Source organism: Gadus macrocephalus, chromosome 4, assembly GCF_031168955.1.
Source record: "Gadus macrocephalus chromosome 4, ASM3116895v1".
Classification (NCBI taxonomy): Eukaryota; Metazoa; Chordata; class Actinopteri; order Gadiformes; family Gadidae; genus Gadus; species Gadus macrocephalus.
In genome coordinates, this window is record NC_082385.1 from 13,070,128 (window position 1) to 13,091,393 (window position 21,266).

Below are 21,266 nucleotides of genomic sequence, written 5' to 3' on the forward strand. Positions count from 1 at the left end.
CACACACACACACACACACACACACACACACACACACACACACACACACACACACACACACACACACACACACACACACACACACACACACACACACACACAAAACACAAACACACCACACACACCACGCGGCGCGCAGACGCTGGGGAACTGAAAGGGAACAGCCACAGTTGGGTCTGTTCCACGTGATGCGATTATTCACACTTCCATGGCGAATGTACGCTGAGGATAATCTCATAAGCACGGATCTCCTGCTCCCAAACCTTGAGGAATTCTGTTTACTCATGTCGCCGCTTTCTGTTTCCGGGCCTTCTGACGTGTTATAAAAACAGGTTTTACGTAGAATACTCCGCTATACTCATATAATGTGACTGTGTTTGCCTGAGTGTATGTGAGTGTGAGTGTGGTTGGGAGTATGAATATGTGTGTGTGTGTGTGTGTGTGTGTGTGTGTGTGTGTGTGTGTGTGTGTGTGTGTGTGTGTGTGTGTGTGTGTGTGTGTGTGTAAAATCAAAGGGTGTGCGTACGTGTGTTTTTGTGTGAACGCACATGCCTGAATGTGTGTGTGTGTGTGTGTGTGTGTGTGTGTGTTTAAGAACATATGTGCGGGCGTGTATGTGTGTGAGAGCGAGATAAAGTGCACTTGTAAGTGTGCATGCTTGTGTGAGTTTGTCTGTTTGTATGTGAGTGTGTGAGTGTGTGAGTGTGTGCGTATGAAAAGGATTTACCACCTCAATCAGTCTTTGTAGAGCGTCACACTCACACACAAGCAGAACCTTGTTTTAAGATCTGGATGTTGTCCTGTTGTATTGTTGTTGTGTGTGTCTCCCCTTGACATACACAAAGGCAACCACAACAACAACAAGACAACTACTAAAACAAGCAACAACACCAACGACAACAAAAACAAGACAACAACAACATCAAGGGGGGAAGGGGGAGTGGAACCAGAACGACACTACTCAAAGGAATTAAGAGGAGAGCACAAGAAACACGGACAGCAAGAGCGACAGCTGAAATAAATAAAGGAGTAGGAAAAGTGAAGAGTTTAAGGGCAAACAAGAATCCAACGTTTGTAGGACAGTTCTCATGAGCTTCACATGACTCGCATTTAGCCTCCCTCCCTCCCTCCCTCCCTCGCTATTCTCCCTCCCTCCCTCTCTGTTCTCTCACCCTCCCTCCCTCCCTCCCTCCCTCCCTCCCTCCCTTTCCCTTTCTCCCTTCCTCCCTCCCTCTTCCCCCCCCCCCCCCCCCCAACCCTCCCCTTTGTCTTCACACAGCACACACACACAGACATCCTGTGTGTCCTGGCCTGAATGGCATGCGCATGGAGTGGGTGTCTGGGAGGAAGGCCTGGCCTTTCATCCACCACCATGGACATGAGAAAGAGAGAGAGAGAGAGAGAGAGAGAGAGAGAGAGAGAGAGAGAGAGAGAGAGAGAGAGAGAGAGAGAGAGAGAGAAAGGGAGAGGGAGAGAGGGAGAGGGAGAGAGAGAGAGAGAGAGAGAGAGAGAGAGAGAGAGAGAGAGAGAGAGAGAGACACACAGAGAGAGAGACGGAGAGACAGAGAGAGAGAGAGAGGGAGAGGGAGAGAGAGAGAAACAGAGAGCGCAAAAGAGAGAGAGAGAGAGAGAGAGAGAGGAGAGGACGAGAGAGACGTCTTTAAGCCGTTTGAGGCAGAGCAGTTGTCCGAGGGGCCGGCGGGTGGGGCATGTGGGGGGGGTACGGGGGTGGGTGTGTGATTGCGCTGGTGTCTGGGGGATCGTAACGAAGCACATGCGGTCGTAGACCCCTGTCCACGACAGCTTACATTCGACAGCGACGCTGGCTTTATGGAGTTACGGACCCCTGCACTACGTTTTTTTTCCCTTTTAAATAAACACCACACTACACCCTGCGTAAACAGACCAGATACAAATTGATGAGTGCAATGCCCCTTGTCAAGAGCCAGCTACTTTGTGGAAACATGAAGTAGGCCTTGGAAATGCCGGCCAAATGTTTGCTTGTTAAATCAGTGCATTCTTGAGTCAGTTTGAACTAACAGCTCAGAATTATACACTTACCCTTTTTCCTTGTGTACAAGTGCCAAGCTACATTTGAAATATTGAATGCAAATTTCATTACCAAAGCAACAATGATGAATGGAGCAAACCTAATCTTGAAAGGAATACAGATTATATTAAATCATACTTCTGTAATCGACATCACTTTAAAGTTCCACACTAAACTACCTGACCTGTAGACAACAGCAAAGGGACTAGAAAGAGAACAGCGCCATCTGCTGGTTAATGTATTGCATTAAAGAACAGGAGTGATTTCTGTCACAGACGGCATTTGTTAAAACTTTTGTTGTAATCGTATTAAAAGCCAGACATGGGATTGCTGTTAATCTCAATAAATACAAAATCAATAGGTTTGTGCACAAATGTCTATGTTTGACTGACCCAACCAAATAATAGCCTATAATTCCCCGATGTAATCCTTAGCAGTGTTACATTGTGTTTAATGGAGTGGTTCATGTATTAAACAAATATTTGTTATTATTCCATTCAATTTTAATGGCAAGCAGGGGTCAAACGCTACTACATTTGCTCAATAAAAGTCATGAAAGATATTTACTTAAGCTATACAAGTCGCAGCTGGCGGTGTCAAGGAGGATCATGTGATTTGACACGAGGCAGCTATTTCCTTTCTTTATCTTGTTTTCTCTCCCTTTCTCCCCCAGATAAACAATGAAGTCTTCTAGGGACAGAGCCGTCACTCGATCACCCTATCAGCACAGGGTGTAGGGCAGATTTACAACAGCAGTTAACATTGATGCTGCTTTTTTCTTTAAATACAATTTAAATTGTTTTGATAATATTTTTAACGTTTTTTGGTAGTAATACACACACGCACGCACACACACACACACACACACACACACACACACACACACACACACACACACACACACACACACACACACACACACACACACACACACACACACACACACACACACACACACACACACAAATAAACACACCGCACAAATAAACGCAGAAACAAACAAAAACAGCTAACACAGAGATAAACACACAGGGACATACACACACGCAAACACACATACACACACCTACTCACTCTCTCACAATTGCACACACACACACACACACACACACACACACACACACACACACACACAGCTTGTTTTCTGTGCCCGCGTCTTGCTTTATTACACCTCAGTGCAGTTGGGAGTCACTGCATTCAGAAGCTGTTGGTAAGATTCAAGAGTTGCACAGAGAGAGTTACCTCAGACAGCTCTTAAATCGTACCGACAACAGCTCTAATAGGCCCGGTTCAAAAGGCCGGTGTGATCACTAAACGTTCACTTTCATTTTGGATAGCGCCAAGAGATGAACACTTAATCCTTATGTTTAACTTTCATATTTATTTCACCATATTTGATACGAATTACATTTGCTAGGTTGCACACTCTTTAATAAAAAGAAGTGAGGGATAGATCAGGATAATGAAATCCATTACCAGCAGTTCATCTGTAAAAGCCCTCAAAGTACACTTCAGTCCTCAAAATGTTAGGTTTGTCAGTAAAACCTTGGGAATGTGGGTTGAATGGTACTCTCTGGGCTCTTGTCCTCCCAGGAAAGAAAAAGTAGTGGATGGGTGGAAAATAAGTCGGCCTGGCTCCCACATTCAGGGGAAATGGTGAAGCCATTACCTGGCATGGAGCATTCTTCCATTGGCAAGGACATCTTAGCCCAGAGTCCCCCGACCTCATAGTGACTCTCTACATAACTAGAGGTTTAACAAAATGGTGCTCTGTTAGAGCCGTTGAGGGTCCAATAGAGAGAACATTTTGAACATTTTAAACCCCAATTGTGGATTCCCCCTTTGGCTGAATTTGTTCACACAGAACAGGTCTTTACGAAATAGGTGGATTTATAAAAGGAGTATGTAACAATAGCCCATCGGTGGCCGTGACTGCCCATGGCGCTGCGGCCTTGGGGGTAGAATAGCACATCCTGCCCACTTTGTCAGTACTGACAAGGGCAAACAGCCACTTTCGATCATCTTGGCCCAACAGCGACGACATTGGTTAACAACGCTTTTTTTTACTTGCATCTGAGATAACGCTGAACACAGTTTTTGTATTGCTTGGGGTGTTGCACTGAACATCTAGCCTGCTGACCTTGCGTAAATAGATTTTATTCTTCTTTTTGGGGCGATTATTTCTGGCTCGACTCAACAAGGAAAAAATACTGGACTCCACTGGGGGAGTTTTTGAAGGTTGGACTGTCACTTGTCAATTATTCATTTGTAGTCGTACCCACCAAGGCCATGGCTAACTCTTAACTTTGTTTGAGACACTCTCATTGTGTCAAATGGGACGGGATCCTAACGGAATAAGGCAATGCTTTATAATGGCGCGCTGCGTTTCTCCATTTCCCACATGTGGTCATTCATCAAATAGTTTCCTGAAGGACTCCTTCAAACCCTGGCTGATTGTTGAGCGGAACCCTTTCGTCCTGCCTGTCAAAGAGGCGGACCTTGCCGAAAGCTGAAGGCAGGTAACAAAGAATGGATGACCATGAATCTCAAACTTTAAATCTGTAATTGCCTGTGTTGCCATGGCTATTAAGCTAACGTTTTCATAAAAAGCAGGCTCTCAAGCTATGCAACCAGTGTAGAAGTTCTTTTTTCTTTCTTCTTCATCATCATCATCATCACCACCATCACATTCATTACTAACATTCTCCCCCTGCCAGTGTGCTCCTGATGATCTAATAAGTACCCCCTTGGTCAACACACACATGGTGATGGAGGATCGGGGAGGTCATATCCATGAATCAAAGTGGCTCATTATATAGGCAACTGTGGACAGTGCTTCTTAAAATCCACCAGGTGTGAAACTACGTCAATACAGCCGATGTTATTGAACCAATTCAGGCAGCTATTTTGGTAATTGCAGATATCAACAAACACTATGTGCTAAATTAATTAAGGAGAATGAACAGACCCTTTTGCCAGAGGCCTCCTCATAGGACCAATATAGATGTAGCTCATCACACAAATGAATGGTATCCTCCCTTGATTCACCCGGGCACTGGTAGTAGAGTAAACTAGTGAAGATAAGCCTGCTACCCGTGCCCTGGTCCATCAGAGGAGAAGACCCATCAATCAGTGTTACAAGCGACAGCTGTGTTTGCCCTAGGATGACACCTCTGTGAAAGGGTGTGTGAGGTGAGCGTCTTAGGTAAGCCACAAATATCAATATGTGTGCATGTCAGTGAATAAATATGTGAATCATCACGGCCGTGTCTAGAGTTCACCGTGGCCAGGTCTCCGGGGTGCGTCATGGTAAAAATGTTGGCAGCACAACGGACACGCGACAAGGGATGTTAAAACCATTGTTTTTAATATTGAAACGGTTACTCATCAAGGTTGTTGGACCACATTGGACACAGACACAACAGGAATAACTTTTTAGAAGAGTTTTTTTTGTGTTTTCTTTTTAAAATAAAACATTAATTCCAGTTCAGCCAGCCTATCTCTTCAAAGTCACCACATGGCAAAAATACCGAAACGACAACGGTGGGGGTGTGAGGGGGGGAGGGGGCCGGGGGAGGCAGAAGGCTGTGCATGCATCGGTTTACAGGGTTGGTATAGCTTTAAAGAACAACCAACTTTTTATCCGACATGGTCAATCGTTTATCGTCGATGACACCGTGTTTGGCTGTGATGCGTTTAGGGCCTGGTGTATCCACACCTCAGACACTGCTTTGGTTTGGTACGTCAGGTGTGTTAGCTAATTGGGGGATTGGTCTTAATACGTTAGGGTTCTGCAGGGGTACCGGGCCCTGCCTCGGGGTGGGAGAACGTGTTTTGGGGGGGGGGGGGAATCGGAGGAGAGATATCTCCAAGGAGAAACCACATCTTGGAAGGGGATCTGAGCGAGGCTCCTCTAAAGTAGAATCCCGATGAGGGCTAACACAAGGTGTTCCTCTGCGAAACAATGGCATGGTAACACTCACGAAATTCGGAAAAGTACTGATCAAAAAGATCTCAAAGCAAAGCGACGGCCAACGGTATAATCTGCAGTAGAATACGACTTTATGACAACAACAGGATATGTATGTAAGACTACATTCAGAGTTAGTTAGTTGTTTGGGTGGGTGTGTGCGATTCTGTGTATATGAGAGCTGTCAGTGTGTATGTGTGTTTGCGTTTCTGTGTATGTGAGAGCTGTCATTGTGTGGGTGTGTGTGTGTTCCTGTGAGAGAGATAAACTGTTGTTTTGTTCCTGTGTGTGTGTCGCTTTCCTGTGTGAGTTGTTTTTCTGTACGTGTGTCTGTTTCCATGTATGTGTGAGAGAGAGAGAGAGAGCCTTTCATTTGGTGTACGTGTATGTTCCCATGGGTCAGAGAAACGGTGTTTATTTTTACAGCAAGATGATATTATAGTGCTTCCCAAAATCCCTGCTCACACACATCCCTCCTCTCTGGCGGTCTTTCACCGTTTCACTGTGTGATCTGTTTAGTGTTTGATGATCGGTTGAACCGTTCGATTAACTTGCTATCAAAGCTGAGTCGATAAGTGAGTCTCGCAGAGTTTCACCCTGTATTTGTAACATTAGAAACACAGGGAAAAACGCAATAAAACATGAAGAAAAGAATACGACCAGAGACATAAAACACTAACATTTTGGCAGACCCCCCCGAAGAAATAAGTAGTATGGTCGGTCCTCAGGGGCTCAGTGAGAGGCGGTCCGAGCTGCACGCGTTTCTTATTATTCTCGAACCGTCCCAGCCCCCCGAGGGAAGCCCTCTCGTCCCTCTCTTCCTTGCCTGCGTTGGCATTGCTGCTCCAGGGTTCTCCGTGTCGGAGCGTGGCGTTCCGCTGGGACCAAAGCAAAGGTTATTCTTTTTTTGTTTGGACACGAATACAAGGACACGAAGCTCAGCGTTCCTTCTCTTGCTCCGAGCTGTTCCCTGTGGCTGCACCGCGCAGCTCGGAGTGACCGACACCACAGGGGAAACGAAGCCTCCAGGATCTCCCTGTCTGTCTGTCCCTTGCCTTCCTCACGGCGGCGTTCCTCCTCCTGGACCCCCTCCTCTGGGCGGAACCGCTAGTCGGGCTCCAACACCACCGCTGCTACTGCGCCTCCTCTTCCTCCTCCTGTAGCTCCACCACGGGATCCTCACCAGAGCTCATGCAACTTAAAAATCCCCTACAGAGGCCTGCCCCCGCCCCCCCGTGGGGCGTTTTGTGTTTTAAGAGAATCCAGAGTCTGGCCGGTCGCTGCCCTGCCCCAGTGGGGTGAGTGTCCCGGGTGACGGGGCCCTGTCGATCTCCTCCAGAGCACAGGCCAGGGAGTCCACGTCCCCCGAGGTCTGGTGCTGGGTCTCCCACAGGCTGAGGATGACCGCTGACGGGCTCCTCTGGCAGGCGAAGTAGCTCAGGTTCCTGGGGAGGTGGAGGGGGCAGGATTGGGGAAGGTAGGGAGGAAAGTAGGAGGAAGAAAGGGAGAGAGAGTGGAAAGGAGAGGAAGGGAGAGAGGGATGGGTGGGAGGGAGGGAGGGCGGGAGGGAGGGCGGGAGGGAGAGGCCAGTGGAAAGAGGAGAGGATGGAAAGGTAAAGATGGAAATTAACTGCTGTTCAAATCCACTTTTTGCTCAGAGCAAAAATAAACAACGTTGCATTACTGCTTTATACTAAATGTCGAAACTTTTCCAACAGTGTTCCCAATGAAAGTTTCATTAATTCCTTTCCAAGATTTTACTTAATTTATTCCATAATTGAAAGTGGCTAAAATTGTGTTTAATATCGATAAAACTGTACAATGTTGGCATCAATTTATTATTTTTTGGAGTTTACTTTGCAGTGTTTATGTGGATCCTTTGCAAAAATGCATTATAGAATCAAATCCCCTATATTTAAGATCTAATGGTAGCCTGCATCCAGCAGAGGGCACTGTTTCCACACGTCCGGCCTGCCGGCGCCCCACCCTCTGATCATAAAAGTGAGGACGCTTTAATAAAGAAAGAGCACTCTTGAAGAAATAACTGCAGAGAAAATCTGCTTAATAAGGTACATACTAATTTATTACACCTGCTGGTGGGCTTCTACTGGGTTCCACATGCAGTTAAACTCTTGCTATTCTTGCCACGCCAGGTATTGCCGTGTAAGAATCCGGCTGTGTCATTCACAGCGTTGTTAGCTAGCGCTGGCACGACGGTGTGCTAGCGTTTTGCTGATTTAATGAGAATGGAGGAAAAAAAAACGTGCAGTTTAATGCGATGCAGACCTCCGGGTCACACTGTTCACAAGTCTACCCGACAACAACACCTTACACTTTGGCCTCAGGGCTGGTAATAAACAAGCGCTACGCCCTGGCAGACCGGTCAAATCCAGAATAAGGGAGTAAGCCATATACCTAAGCCAGTACGTTAGTTTGTATTTCAATTGGGGTACCATTTGCGAAATAGGGACTTTTTGTGATAGAGATAAAGCGGTATAGGGTTTTAGGATTTGCGTCTTTGTTACATGAACAAATAAATACTTTTTTTGCTTCTTCGTCATGACTAGGGTCCTAATATCGCCCAAGGGTTGAGTAAACAGATTAGCATACAACTTGTCTGTTGAACTAGACCTACGCTTCATGCTGTGCAATAATCAGCAGCAATGGTAAATTAGATACAGCTGTTGCCTGCGACTTAACCATCAACCCTGCGTGCCGAGCAGTCCTTAGTGGTTAGCTGTCTACGTGGTTTTCCCCTGTCTGCCAGGTGTTCACCTGTCTACGTGGTGTTCACCTGTCTAAGTTTTATACCTGTCTAAGGTGTTTACCTGTCTACGTGGTGTTCACCTGTCTAAGTTGTTCACCTGTCTAAGGTGTTTACCTGTCTACGTGGTGTTCAGCTGTCTACCTGGTGTTCACCTGTCTACGTGGTGTTCACCTGTCTAAGGTGTTTACCTGTCTAAGTGGTGTTCACCTGTCTACGTGGTGTTTACCTGTCTACGTGGTGTTCACCTGTCTACCTGGTGTTCACCTGTCTAAGTTGTTCACCTGTCTAAGGTGTTTACCTGTCTACGTGGTGTTCAGCTGTCTACCTGGTGTTCACCTGTCTACGTGGTGTTCACCTGTCTAAGGTGTTTACCTGTCTAAGTGGTGTTCACCTGTCTACGTGGTGTTTACCTGTCTAAGGTGTTTACCTGTCTAAGTGGTGTTCACCTGTCTACGTGGTGTTTACCTGTCTACCTGGTTTTCACCTGTATGTGGTGTTCACCTGTCCACGTGGTGTTTACCTGTCTACCTGGAGTTCACCTGTCTACATGGTGTTCACCTGTCTAGGTTGTGTATTTCTATGTGGTGTTTAGCTGTCTACGTGGTGTATTTCTACGTGCTGTTTACCTGTCTAAGTGGTGTAGTTCTACGTGGTGTTCACCTGTCTACATGATGCTTACCTGTCTACATGGAGCTTCTGGGCCAGCAGTTGCCAGTCCTTGCCCTTGGAGTTGGCCGAGTCGAAGGTGGCACAGATGCGCTGATGGATGGACGGGGGGATCTTGAAAGCGGTGGACCCCGACTCGGAGGTGAGGGGACAGTGGGACGGGAGGAAGAGAGGAATCAGCCCCTTTTCACTCTGTTGGACGAAGAAGAGGAAGAAGAAGAAAGAAGAAGAAAAATGAGGAAGATGAAGGAGGACTATATTCAGAGTAATGGAACAACAATCTTTAACGACGAGGACATGCCTTTCTTGCTCCGTTTTCCCTCTCCCTCCCTCTTCTCCCCCTATCTCCCTCTCCCTCCCTCTCTCATTCTCCCCCTTTCTCATAATCCCAATCTCTCTAGGCTCACCTCCGCCGCCTGCGTGTACACCTGGAGGATCTGCTCGCGACCTTTGACCTGCCGTACGCTGATCTTGCACGAGAGCTGCGGGGGCGTGGGCGGGGGACCGAGGCGCTCCAGGGAGAAGGCACACTGCAGCGGGTGATGGTCCCGGCCCCACACCTGGGCGAACGAGAACTCCTGCCGCCAGAGGAAACCATTACACAGAGAGAGAGAGAGAGAGAGAGAGAGAGAGAGAGAGACAGAGACAGAGACAGAGACAGAGAGAGAGAGAGAGAGAGAGAGAGAGAGAGAGAGAGAGAGAGAGAGAGAGAGACATGGGGGCAGACTCGATTAGCACCGAGCGTCTGATAATTTTTTTTTCTTCGTTTAAATTACCCGTTGAATTGTATTCCCTTTATTCATTAACGTCTGTTTCAGTCGATTCCAAGGGAATCAATTCAAACAGGTTTTGATTGGACGCTCGGGATCGAAGGTTTCGTACCCCCGGAGAACGCAGGCAGGGTCAGGCAGGACCCCTCTGAGCGGTCGAATCGGTTCCAAAGGATGACAGGTTCTAACTCTCGCTTTTAAGTCTGCTACACACTGGTCTAACCGTCGGCCATCTGAAATGTTTGGGGAGACTCAAACGAGTTTAGGAACAAATCTGTTCAGTGTGTTCAGCTGTGTTGGGAGCTTTGGACGCACGCGGACTGTGTCAGATTCAACATGCAAAGTCTGGGAGCGTTAGCGAAGATTGGAGCCATCGGATACCCTGATTGTTTGTGTGCTGCTAGGTTGTGTGCTAATAGCACACTTCCCTCTCTTTGTGTGCTACTAGCACACAACCAGCAATCAGCGTGGTGTGTTGGAGGGGCAGACTAGCACCACCGACAAGTGCAGAGCGTACACGCTACTGTGTAATAATAATAATAATAATAATAATAATAATAATAATAATACATTTTATAGATAATATATCAACTTAATGACCTCAAAGTGCTACAATGCACATTAAAAGAAATACAACATAAAAGTCTAACTAGATTAAAAAGAAAAATAACAGAAAAAAGAATCATTTAAAATAGCAGTTTAGCCAAAGGCTTTTCTAAAAAGATGGGTTCTTAGGCCTTTTTTAAAATAATCCACAGTCTGTGGGGCCCTAAGATGGTCAGGGAGAGCATTTCACTTGGTGACTTGGTGCAGCTGAGCAGAAGGCGCGATCGCCCATAATTCGGAGCCTTGTCCTCGGAAGCTGGAGGAGGTTGGCCTGTCCAGAGCGGAGATGGCGTGAGGAGGAATGGGGAGTGATGAGTTATTTGAGGTATAGGGGGGCAGTGCCATGGAGGCACTGGTGGGACAGAAGGGAGATCTTGAATTCGATCCTGTGCTGGACAGAAATGCTGATGTTGGTGATAGTGGATGACCGGGGCTGGTGTGGAGTGCCAACAAGAATGGCTTCCGTTTTTGAGCCATTGAGCTGCAGGAAGTTAGCCGCCATCCACACCTTTATATCCTCCAGGCAGGTGGAAAGTGTGGATAGGGCTCAGAGGGGTTTGGGTTTGCTTTTATGTAGAGTTGGGTGTCATCAGCTTAGCAGTGGAAAGATATTCCATGCCGGCTGATTACACGACCAAGGGGGAGCATGTGTAGCGTGAAGAGGGTGGGGCCAAGGACTGATCCTTGAGGGACACCACAAGTGACAGAGTGCGTGTACGATTTAGCATCACCCAGTGATACATACTCTGTTCTGTCCGAGAGATATGATGTGAACCAAGCCAGGGTAGTGTCAGAGAGACCGATGGAGTAGTGAAGGCGGTGTAGAAGGATGTGGTGGTCGACGGTGTCAAATGCTGCGGTGAGGTCGAGAAGATGAGAAGTGATCAGTCATCAGCAGGTCATTGGTGACCCTGACCAGGGCAGTTTCCGTACTTTGGCGGTTCGCGGTTTGTTAAAATGCAACTTTTCTGCCGAACGGGTCAGACAACGGTTTGAGTCTGGGTGGTGTGTAGGCCCCTTTAAATGACGGCAAACTCTGGCCCAACTCCCTGCGCGCCAGAGATGTGCCCTCTAGGAGCCCGCGCTCCCCAGGAAGGGAGCCCCGTCCGGGGGTTGGGGAGCGGTGGAAGAGGATTAATCCACTAATAAGATGTCACTGGCGGGATCAACATCACGGATCAGGGGGAGGAACACACACTCACACACACACCCACACACACACACACACACACACACACACACACACACACACACCCACACACACCCACACCCCTTGAAACATCACTAGGCTGAGTGGGGGGGGGGGGGGGGGGTGTTCGTGTCTCAGTCAATGTTTGTTGAATGTGCCTCGAAATTATTAAAGTTCTGTGTTATGGGTGTTTATATATTATGCATGTGTGTATGTGTTATCTGTCTGTGTGTGTGTGTGTGACAGATATGTGTGTCTGTGTGTGTATTCATGTGTACGCGTGTGTGTGTTTGTGTATGGGTGCGTGTGTGTGTGGAGGAGATGGCTCTTGCTGGGGTGTTCCGCTCTGCCTGTGCTTTGATGTGACCTCGCGGGGACGTGGAGCGTAACCGTGTGGAGCGCGCACGGGGGGGGGGGGGGGGGGGGGGGGGGGGGGGGTCAGAGGGATGGATGGAGAGGAGCGGTCACATGGGTTGGAACAGGGGCCACACGCCTCACCACACTGGGACTCAGAGGACTTCAGAAACGTCTCGGTTGGAGGCCATGCATGTAGAAATGAGACTGTTTCAGTCCTAGTACAGTGACAGTGTACACTGTTCTGCTGGCTGGTACACTGGAGCCAGTGGTCACTATGAACCTGCTTTAAAATGTCTGTATCGCACATAAGGTTGTGCAAACGTGCACACACGGATGCACCAACACCTGTACCGTCCCGCACACTAACTCACTCACACATGCACGCAGGCAAACCCACACCTATACACGCACACTAACTTACTAACCCAACCACTGAAACACACACACACACACACCTGTACAGGCGCACATGTACACACACACACACACACACACACACACACACACACACACACACACACACACACACACACACACACACACACACACACACACACACACACACACACACACACACACACACGTATCTCCGGGGCGTACCTGGCAGGTGGTGAAGGGCTTGATGCTCCAGAGGAGCTGTGGGAGGTCCTGGATGGAGACCTGCAGGCTGAAGCCGTCCCCACTGAACTGCAGCGTCCTGGGCTCCTCCAGCAGACGGCCTCCCCTCACACACTCCAGCACCGCCACGGCCTGGGGGACCGGGGTCCAGGGGAGAGGGCCAGATGAGTTATCTCTGTACAATGCACACAGGGGCTGCGGTCCACAACTCTTTTCGGTGGTCCTCCTTCCTATCGCTCGTTTACTATTCCCTGGAAGAGACGAGCCCTCAGTGGTCGAGCAGGAGAAAGGTTAGCCTCGTGTTTAGTTTGCTCTGGACATATGCCCCCGCCCCCCCTCCTGTTTAGCCAGAGCAGTCCCAACCTTTTATCTAATGCAGGGCAGTTTGGTTCAACGACTGTTCAGAGGGTAGCCCTATGTTCCGTTCCTCGTTGCGCTGATTGGTTGTAGGTCTAACCAATTGAATCCTACTTTCCACGGCTGTTTTTTTTACTGCCCACAAGCGTTTTGCTCGCTGCTATTGCGTTACTGAGCGCCTTGTTGTTGGTTCGAGTTTAAAATAACACTCAACTCTGGACTGAAAGCGCCCGCCGTCATGGCGGGGTTAAGTGCAGACGTTCTGCGGTGGCAGCAGTAAAAACGTCTGCTTTCATCTGGGCTTCGACAGAAAGGCAGGGTAACACGGCCCCCGCTCTACAGCCTCCAGAGCCTTCTGTGTGATCACCCCCTGAAGGCCGCTGCTCTCACTGCGTATTCAGGGACAGATTAGACCAATGGAGATCTGAGGACGCCAGAGCTGAGTGGGATCTGCGACAGAGGGACTATTGGAATGCTGCCCTCGTAGTCGCTGTGTTAAGATATCCTCTTCACAGACAAAAGCAACTCACAGCAGTCTTCTTCAGATCATTTAAGCCTCCTTAGTCAATGATTAACACAATTAATGCATTTGTGTATCAACTCAGAAGACCTCACTGTAAAACGAAAGCTGCTTTACTACGAACAGGAGGGTAGTTCACTTCCACAAGATGCATTATGGGAAGTATGGGCGAAACATTAGTCTGAATGTAATTCTCATCTATCAACATATCACCATGGAATAATAACATGCTGAGCGGATACCATAACATTGATTGGAAATAAATAAAACAAGCACCAAAAAAAAGAATTGCACAGCAGATTGAAAATAACGAGTCAAAACTGTTCAAAATGAGAGTCAGATAGGGAGAAAACCGACCGAAACCAGCAAGGCAAATCGGAAGGGGGGAATAGTCCATCTGCTCAACACTGATTAATATCAATAATGCATGTGTGTAATAAACTCCACCAACCACAGGCGTGATTCTACATTGTGCCAACGAGGGCGAGCTCAGACTGGAAAGTGCTCACGAGTATCAATGTTTTACTCATTTTGTTACATGAATTCCGTAGTTCTCTCTCTCTCTCTCTCTCTCGCAAAGTAGCAGAGAGAAAATGCAAAGTGTACGAGCAGGTACATTAGGGGTTGATTCTTGAGCCAGAGGCTCACAAGGGAAATCAATTATCGCAGAACGGGGACAAACTAAACGCTAGCTGAGCCTAACCCGACCTAAAACCAACAGAAAGGTACAACTAACCGTTCTTGACTGAGAGACGGAATAGTGGAAGGAATACAAATACAAGTTGTTGCTCGATTCACGTTCAATCTTATCTTCTAAGTGAAACCTGCCGTTTGTGAGGAGCTTTAGGGCTGCGCCGTCGTCAGCATTCACACCAACTCATGGGAGGAGGGGTTGTGTTTTCTGCTGTTTTTCAGCCTCTGGATGAAAAGATTTTGTGACTGTATGTCCATGTTTTAATAACCTTTTATTCCGCTAGTATTTAGTGATGAAGATTTAGATCTAAAAATCGATGGATGCATAGATAAATACAGTTCAAAACACGTGGATATTGAATTTACATTCCTTGATTACACAATGTTAGTTCACAATGGTAAATAAGAGTAGACGACATACCTTTTCAAATATATGATATATGATGTGATATATGATACCATATATGCTATGAACTGTGATGGAATATTATATTATTCATTTATTATTATATCATATTCAACCTTTTTTTTAATCCCTTTGTTTGTAGCGCCCACAAAGTGCACTCAATGAATAGAAATGGACTTGATAGAAACAGAGGGAGCTATTAATGAGTTTTCTTTGGTAAGTGTTAGTGACTTTGCTAATTAGGTTACACAGATAGCCTAGCCGTGTGGCTTCATTATTCATCCATTAGCCATCAACGGCTAATCGTGCCACTGCTGCTTATCATACGGAAGAAAAAAAAATATATCATGACCCTTTAAGTGAACCGCGGCCATTAAAATAAATGTATCGATCTACCCTCATCAAACTTAGCCTAATGGATCCAGGAAATAAAACCGCTTGAATAATACATACCTTGGATGGATCCTCCCGCTGGATCAGCATCTTGTCTTCTATAATCAAGTTCAAAGACTGGCTGAGTTCTTTTGAGCCCATTAATGTTGTCATTTCCACAACGGGGTGGTGTGTGTGTGATTTACAAGTGTATGGGAGGGGATATCCGCCCTCCAGGACTCTTTAACAACTAGATAATATCCGGTGTGAATGACTGCCGTATGCTGGCTTCAGCTGCCTCAAGCAGGTGTTGATGGTTCTAACCTATTTCCTACTGCTATGGTTCAGACCCAAACAAAGGCCTTTCCGATGACTATTACAGAAGCACAATTATGTTTTAGTCTTAGTAATCGAGACATCCTTTCACATGTCGTTATGAGGGATTACTAAAGCGATCATGACCTCTATTTGTGTGATTCAGACCATGGTGGAAATCCCTTCTTCCTCTGATTTTCTTTTGAAGTACTCAAGTCTTACAAGCATGTAAGACTTGACAGATTATCAAGATTGACCTTCCCAAGATTGCTGCTTCTTGTAAATCATCACTGGCTATCTTTCCTTCGACCTTATACACTTATAAGTACACCTCATATCTAAACTTAACCACTAATCCCCTGAAACATAGACTAAACAACCTCTAATATATGAATCCTTTTTGGAAAAACGATCTCACAAATTTTTCAAGTGACATAAAGATGTATATAAACAAAAAAAATTTAACGTATCAATATCATAATACCATTGCTCGCTATGCAGATATAATTACCCGCTGTCTGAATGCACTTCTTTGCGATATACATATGGTAATGTAGTTTAACACAATCTCCATTCGTCAATACGGACGATCGGGTTTCAACAACAGGAGATATCAGGCCTGCACAATGAAACATGATGGCGCGTCTGCGCGCTAAAGAGGGGAGGATGCGAGTGCCTTTGATCGTTTCATCCAGGAAGAGGGACAGATTGGTCACGGAAAATGTATTTATAACACGTTTTATTTGGTGTTTAAGTGATATCAACACGATGAGAACCAGACTAGAACCGTTCATTTAAATGTTGTTATATATTGGGGGGGGGGGGGGGATTTAAACACAGATTTAACAAATTGAGCCAAATGGGAGGGAAAGTGTTTTTTTTTATAGTTTGTGTAACTTTCCAAAATAATGTGTTGAATGAGATGTGGTTAAGAATAGGTCTCACTTATCCCACGTATTGCATCACTTTTGCCTCGTGGGCGCTTGTCTGAAAGAAGAGTACTTACTAGCTGTTTATCAATACACACCAGGAATTTCTTGCGAATTAAGAGTGAACTAACGAGAGCGCCATCATGCAGTGCCTTGGTTGTTCATCCTCAGGCTGCGGCCGTCATCCACCACAGCTAGTGGGCGGAGCCTCCGCAAATGACGCTGTTGTTCTTTTTGCTTGGTTTACTGTGAATAAAACCAGCTCTGATTCAAAACACTCCTTCTTTCCCCGGTGACAGCATAGCAGTAGGATGCAAGTAGATCACCGATGGCAACCATTATAAAATACATATAATTAATTAGCCTAATTATCTTGGAAAGTGGCAAAAAATGGGGTAAAACCCGTTACCGCCACCCTGACGACCACCCCTGTGTGTTCGACCGCGGGGCAGACTGCCGTTGAGCAGCACTTCGGCACGCCGCACCAGCAACCCCACTGAGAGTGGCTCCTGATTGTCGTAATGTGTTGTTACACAGACACGCGCCGCACAGAGTGGAATAATAACCCGCCTCACGTTTAATTACCTGCTCCTTCAATTAGGCTGAGCAGGGGGGGCCGGGGGGGGGCAACCTCGCCAAGCTTCTCTAGTGTTTGAAATTAAAAAGCCCCGCTTTGGCTCTTCTAAGCACCTCCCCCCCGTGGCTTCAGCGGGCTGGACGGGCGCATTTTAAACAGAGGTGGAGGAGAAACAACCAGAAAAAGTTCATGTGCTGTTAACTTCCAGGCAGGAAGCACTTGGTTGGGACTCATGTCTAATCACCCAACAAAACAAAGGCAATTAAAAGGAGTTTATACACACACACACACACACACACACACACACACACACACACACACACACACACACACACACACACACACACACACACACACACACACACACACACACACACACACACACACACACACACACACACACACACTAGCTTCAGTCTCTCCTGAGCATTCATTGCATTGAATGCCTTTAATTATCTATTACGCTATTATGCGAGCCAGGAGGATCGTATTGCTACAGTGAGATCTTGTACGTGACTATATCTATCTCATAATGTAGTTAAATGCTCTTCTGTAAATGCATCGCACATATGGTTATTGTAAATTAATATGAATATAATTGTTTTGCTTGTGATGACAGTGTTCATTAGGTGTTCATTGCCAAGTCATAGTATAAAACATGGATCTATGCATCATCCCTATGTCTAATCATATGTAATGTATGGATTTGATGCATGCTTTACCACTAGCAGATAAGTCAATGAGAACTACGGACTAATCAACCAACCATTGTTGAGTCCAGAACGTCAACAGAACATACAATGTCATATTTAATGTTGCTTAAAATATTTACAGTTCAGAGTGCATACTGAACTTTACATACTGAATTAGTAATTATAATTATAATAATAATAAAAAAAAAAAAAGTATAAATATGCATGGTCATGTGTATTAAATATGTAAGTGCAATACATTATGAGTATTTTGTGTGCATGCACAATACACCGAAGATGAACCTGCAGAGTCCCCCTCTATCTTACAGAACCCGTCTGAAGACTGGAGGAGACCCGAGACTGCTGCCTGGCTGAGTTGTGCACTGTGATGTTTGAGCTGTTACGATCTACACTGTGTTGCTGTGTCTGTGGATGGAGGACTTGACAGCATTTGGACTTTGTTGGCGTTCTACATTATTGAATTGCATTGTGTTGAGCGTTGTGGTCAGAGTACTGACCCACTTTGAATAAAAGCATTGTCTGAACCACTTAAAGACGTTCATGTTAATGCAAACATGCCAACCAGTGAACCTCACACTCCATCCGTAACACAACAACCTAACGTTTCTAAACCCCAATCAAATGTTCAGACTACCATACAAACCTTAAACTGCTGAATTGATCATGATCATCACCGTCCTCTTCATTGACATCACCCTCCTTGACATTATAATCCTCATTATCATAATGTCCTTCTTCTCCTACTCCTCTTCATCATTATAATCCTCCTCCTCATCAGGGGCACCAAAAGCTTGCGGCACCAAAAAAGAAACCGGAACAATTCTGACTGGCAAACATTAACGGCCCACCGGGAATTATCCCGATTCTTCCGATTACCACTTCGCCACTGCTCCTCATCATTATAATCCTTCTCCTCATCATCATTATTATCCACTTCCTCATCCTGCTCATCATCATTCTCCTCCTACTCATCCTCATCATTATAATTCTCCTCCTCCTCTTCCTCATCTTCAGTATCCGGCCCTTCCTCACAAGGGAAGCAGCTCAGCTTCTAGTCCAATCACTTGTCATCTCCCGCCTCGACCACTGTAACTCACTCCTGGCTGGACTTCCTGCCTCTGCGATTAAACCTTTGCAGCGCATCCAGAATGCGGCAGCGCGCCTCGTGTTCAACCTACCCAAGTTCTCCCATGTGACCCCCCTCTTCCGGGTCCTCCACTGGCTCGCTGTAGTAGCTTGCATGAAATTTTAAACGATGGTACTGGCATACAAGGCAGTCGATGGAACTGCCCCTGCCTACCTCCAAGCATTGGTAAAGCCACACCCCCCAGCTCGATCCCTCCGCTCAACCACCTCAGCTGGACGTCTGGTACCGCCATCGCTAAGAGCTAGCAAAGGTCGATCAGCAAAGTCACAACTTTTCTCGGTTCTGGGACCTCAGTGGTGGAACGAGCTCCCTGCCGCTCTCAGGACCGCAGAGTCGCTCACTATCTTCCGAAAAAGACTCAAGACTCACCTGTTCAGAGTCCACCTCGACACTGCATAGCCACCCTCCCCCTTCTGGCCACCATTGTACACTGTATTGTATTGTGTTGTATTGTATTATAGTATAGTACTTAATTGTGTAGCAACTGCGGTAGCTGCTATCACTGCTGTAACACGGGGAATTGGTTAGCCTAGCGATTGTTGTACTTGCACTTGGTTCTATGACCATCCTTTCTGTACCGACAGCGATATATTGATGCACTTCTTATGACAAATGTACCTATTGTAAGTCGCTTTGGATAAAAGCGTCTGCTAAATGCCCTAAATGTAAATGTAAATGTAAATCTTCAGTATAATTCTCCTTCCTCCTCCTCCTCCACCCCCCCCCCCCCCCCCCCTCACCTGCAGGGCGTGGGGGGTGTCGTCCACGCAGTACACCCTCAGGTTGTAGCCCAGCGGGTTGCTGAGGTCGGGGCCCCCGAACACGGCCAGCCTCAGCCTCTTGGCGGCTGCCTGGCTCAGGGGCCGGCCCACCAGGGCGTAGCGGCCCGGGCGGCCCACCAGCAGGTGGCACCGCTCCGCCTCCAGGAGGCCGTAGCAGGAGGTGCTCTCCTCGTCCATGGACATCACTTCCTGTTGAGGCAAGATACTGGTCAGCAGGGTTGGAACAAGCAGAACCTCACTCCCAGTCCTCGTCCTCAGCACGCATCAAGACCTACCTACAGCTACGCGGGGGTTCGCAAACCTGTTCCTGCCGTGACCCCCCCCTCTGAGCGTACCTCGGGGTACCAAACCCCACCCAAAGAGGTTTGTGTTCTCACGAGACAGAGGACATTTATCCTCTGTCTTCGATCCATCCTTCGAGTTATTCGTTCCTTTTTACAGTTTGTTAATAAAGTCTATTGCCTCAGACAAAACAACATGCTAATGACCCACGGAACAGCCCAGACATGTAGTCCTGCACAAATACATCAGAGCAGTAGGAGCAGTAGTCCCAGCGGGACCCACGGTCACGCCGACCAGCGGTCGGCGTGACGTATGGCGTGCTAAGAGCGAGCGACTCATCTGGAGTCGCCGCTCCGACCATAAAGATGCGGCGGCGGTATGAAGGGCACTGGACTGACGGATCGTACTGACAGACCCGCAGACACTCCTCAGAGGCGTCTTTGATAAGAACCGACAACAACACGAGGGAAGGGAGGAGAAACGACGCGCGACGTCGAATCGTGGCCTCACGTCTGGAATCTGGGAGCCCGGGGTCGCCCACTCTGCACCGCAGACCTTCCCGTCTCAAGGGTGCGTGACGGATAGCCGTATGCACCGTGCGCTAAGGCCCTGATTATGGCGTTTTGGGTCGAAGCACGGTGACTTTAAAGTAGGCTTTGTGGTTGCCAACTCGAGTTTGAAAACCACTGCTCTGAAGGGCCAAGGAAAACTTCCCCAAATCCTAAAGGAGAGGGAGCCTTGAGAAGGAGCACACAAGAGGCAACCCTCATTCCAGGGATATAGGGAGTGCAAGAGGTGCCAAACGGGCAGCCAGACATTGGGACTTTTGGACACAGTGGAGGCTCTCTGTGCCATTCCCTCCCCACAGAGCAGCCAAGAAGAGGGTTAGGAGCCTCACATACTAGTAGTAGAAAAGTACACGTTTAAGAGACACGATGATAAATCAAGATAGAGGGAGACGAGGGGACGAGAGGGAGCGGGAGAGAGAGAGAGAGAGAGAGAGAGAGAGAGAGAGAGAGAGAGAAAGAGAGACAGAGGGAAAGCGAGCTGTAATGTCAGTAAAGCCCGGGGAACAAGGATTGTGGAGGCATTTTGCATTAGATAAAGTGCTCATTATTTCACACTGACAAAGAGGGGTCACGCTGTTGCTTCTTCTTGAGGGACAACTCATTCCCTCTCC

General features: G+C 47.2%; 1 protein-coding gene across 1 annotated transcript in view; it reads right to left on the bottom strand.

Moving 5' to 3' along the window:
* Positions 1 to 5,398: 5,398 nt before the first annotated feature.
* Positions 5,399 to 21,266, bottom strand: part of LOC132456135 (netrin receptor UNC5D-like) — a 145,013-nt gene continuing 129,145 nt past the window's right edge. Inside the window, exons 14-18 of the mRNA XM_060050361.1 lie at positions 19,763 to 19,993; positions 12,976 to 13,125; positions 9,861 to 10,031; positions 9,467 to 9,645; positions 5,399 to 7,465 (exon numbers count right to left, since the gene is read on the bottom strand). Coding sequence (XP_059906344.1) covers positions 7,273 to 7,465; positions 9,467 to 9,645; positions 9,861 to 10,031; positions 12,976 to 13,125; positions 19,763 to 19,993 — 924 coding nt within the window. The 3' untranslated portion in view covers positions 5,399 to 7,272. The remainder of the gene's footprint in view (positions 7,466 to 9,466; positions 9,646 to 9,860; positions 10,032 to 12,975; positions 13,126 to 19,762; positions 19,994 to 21,266) is intronic.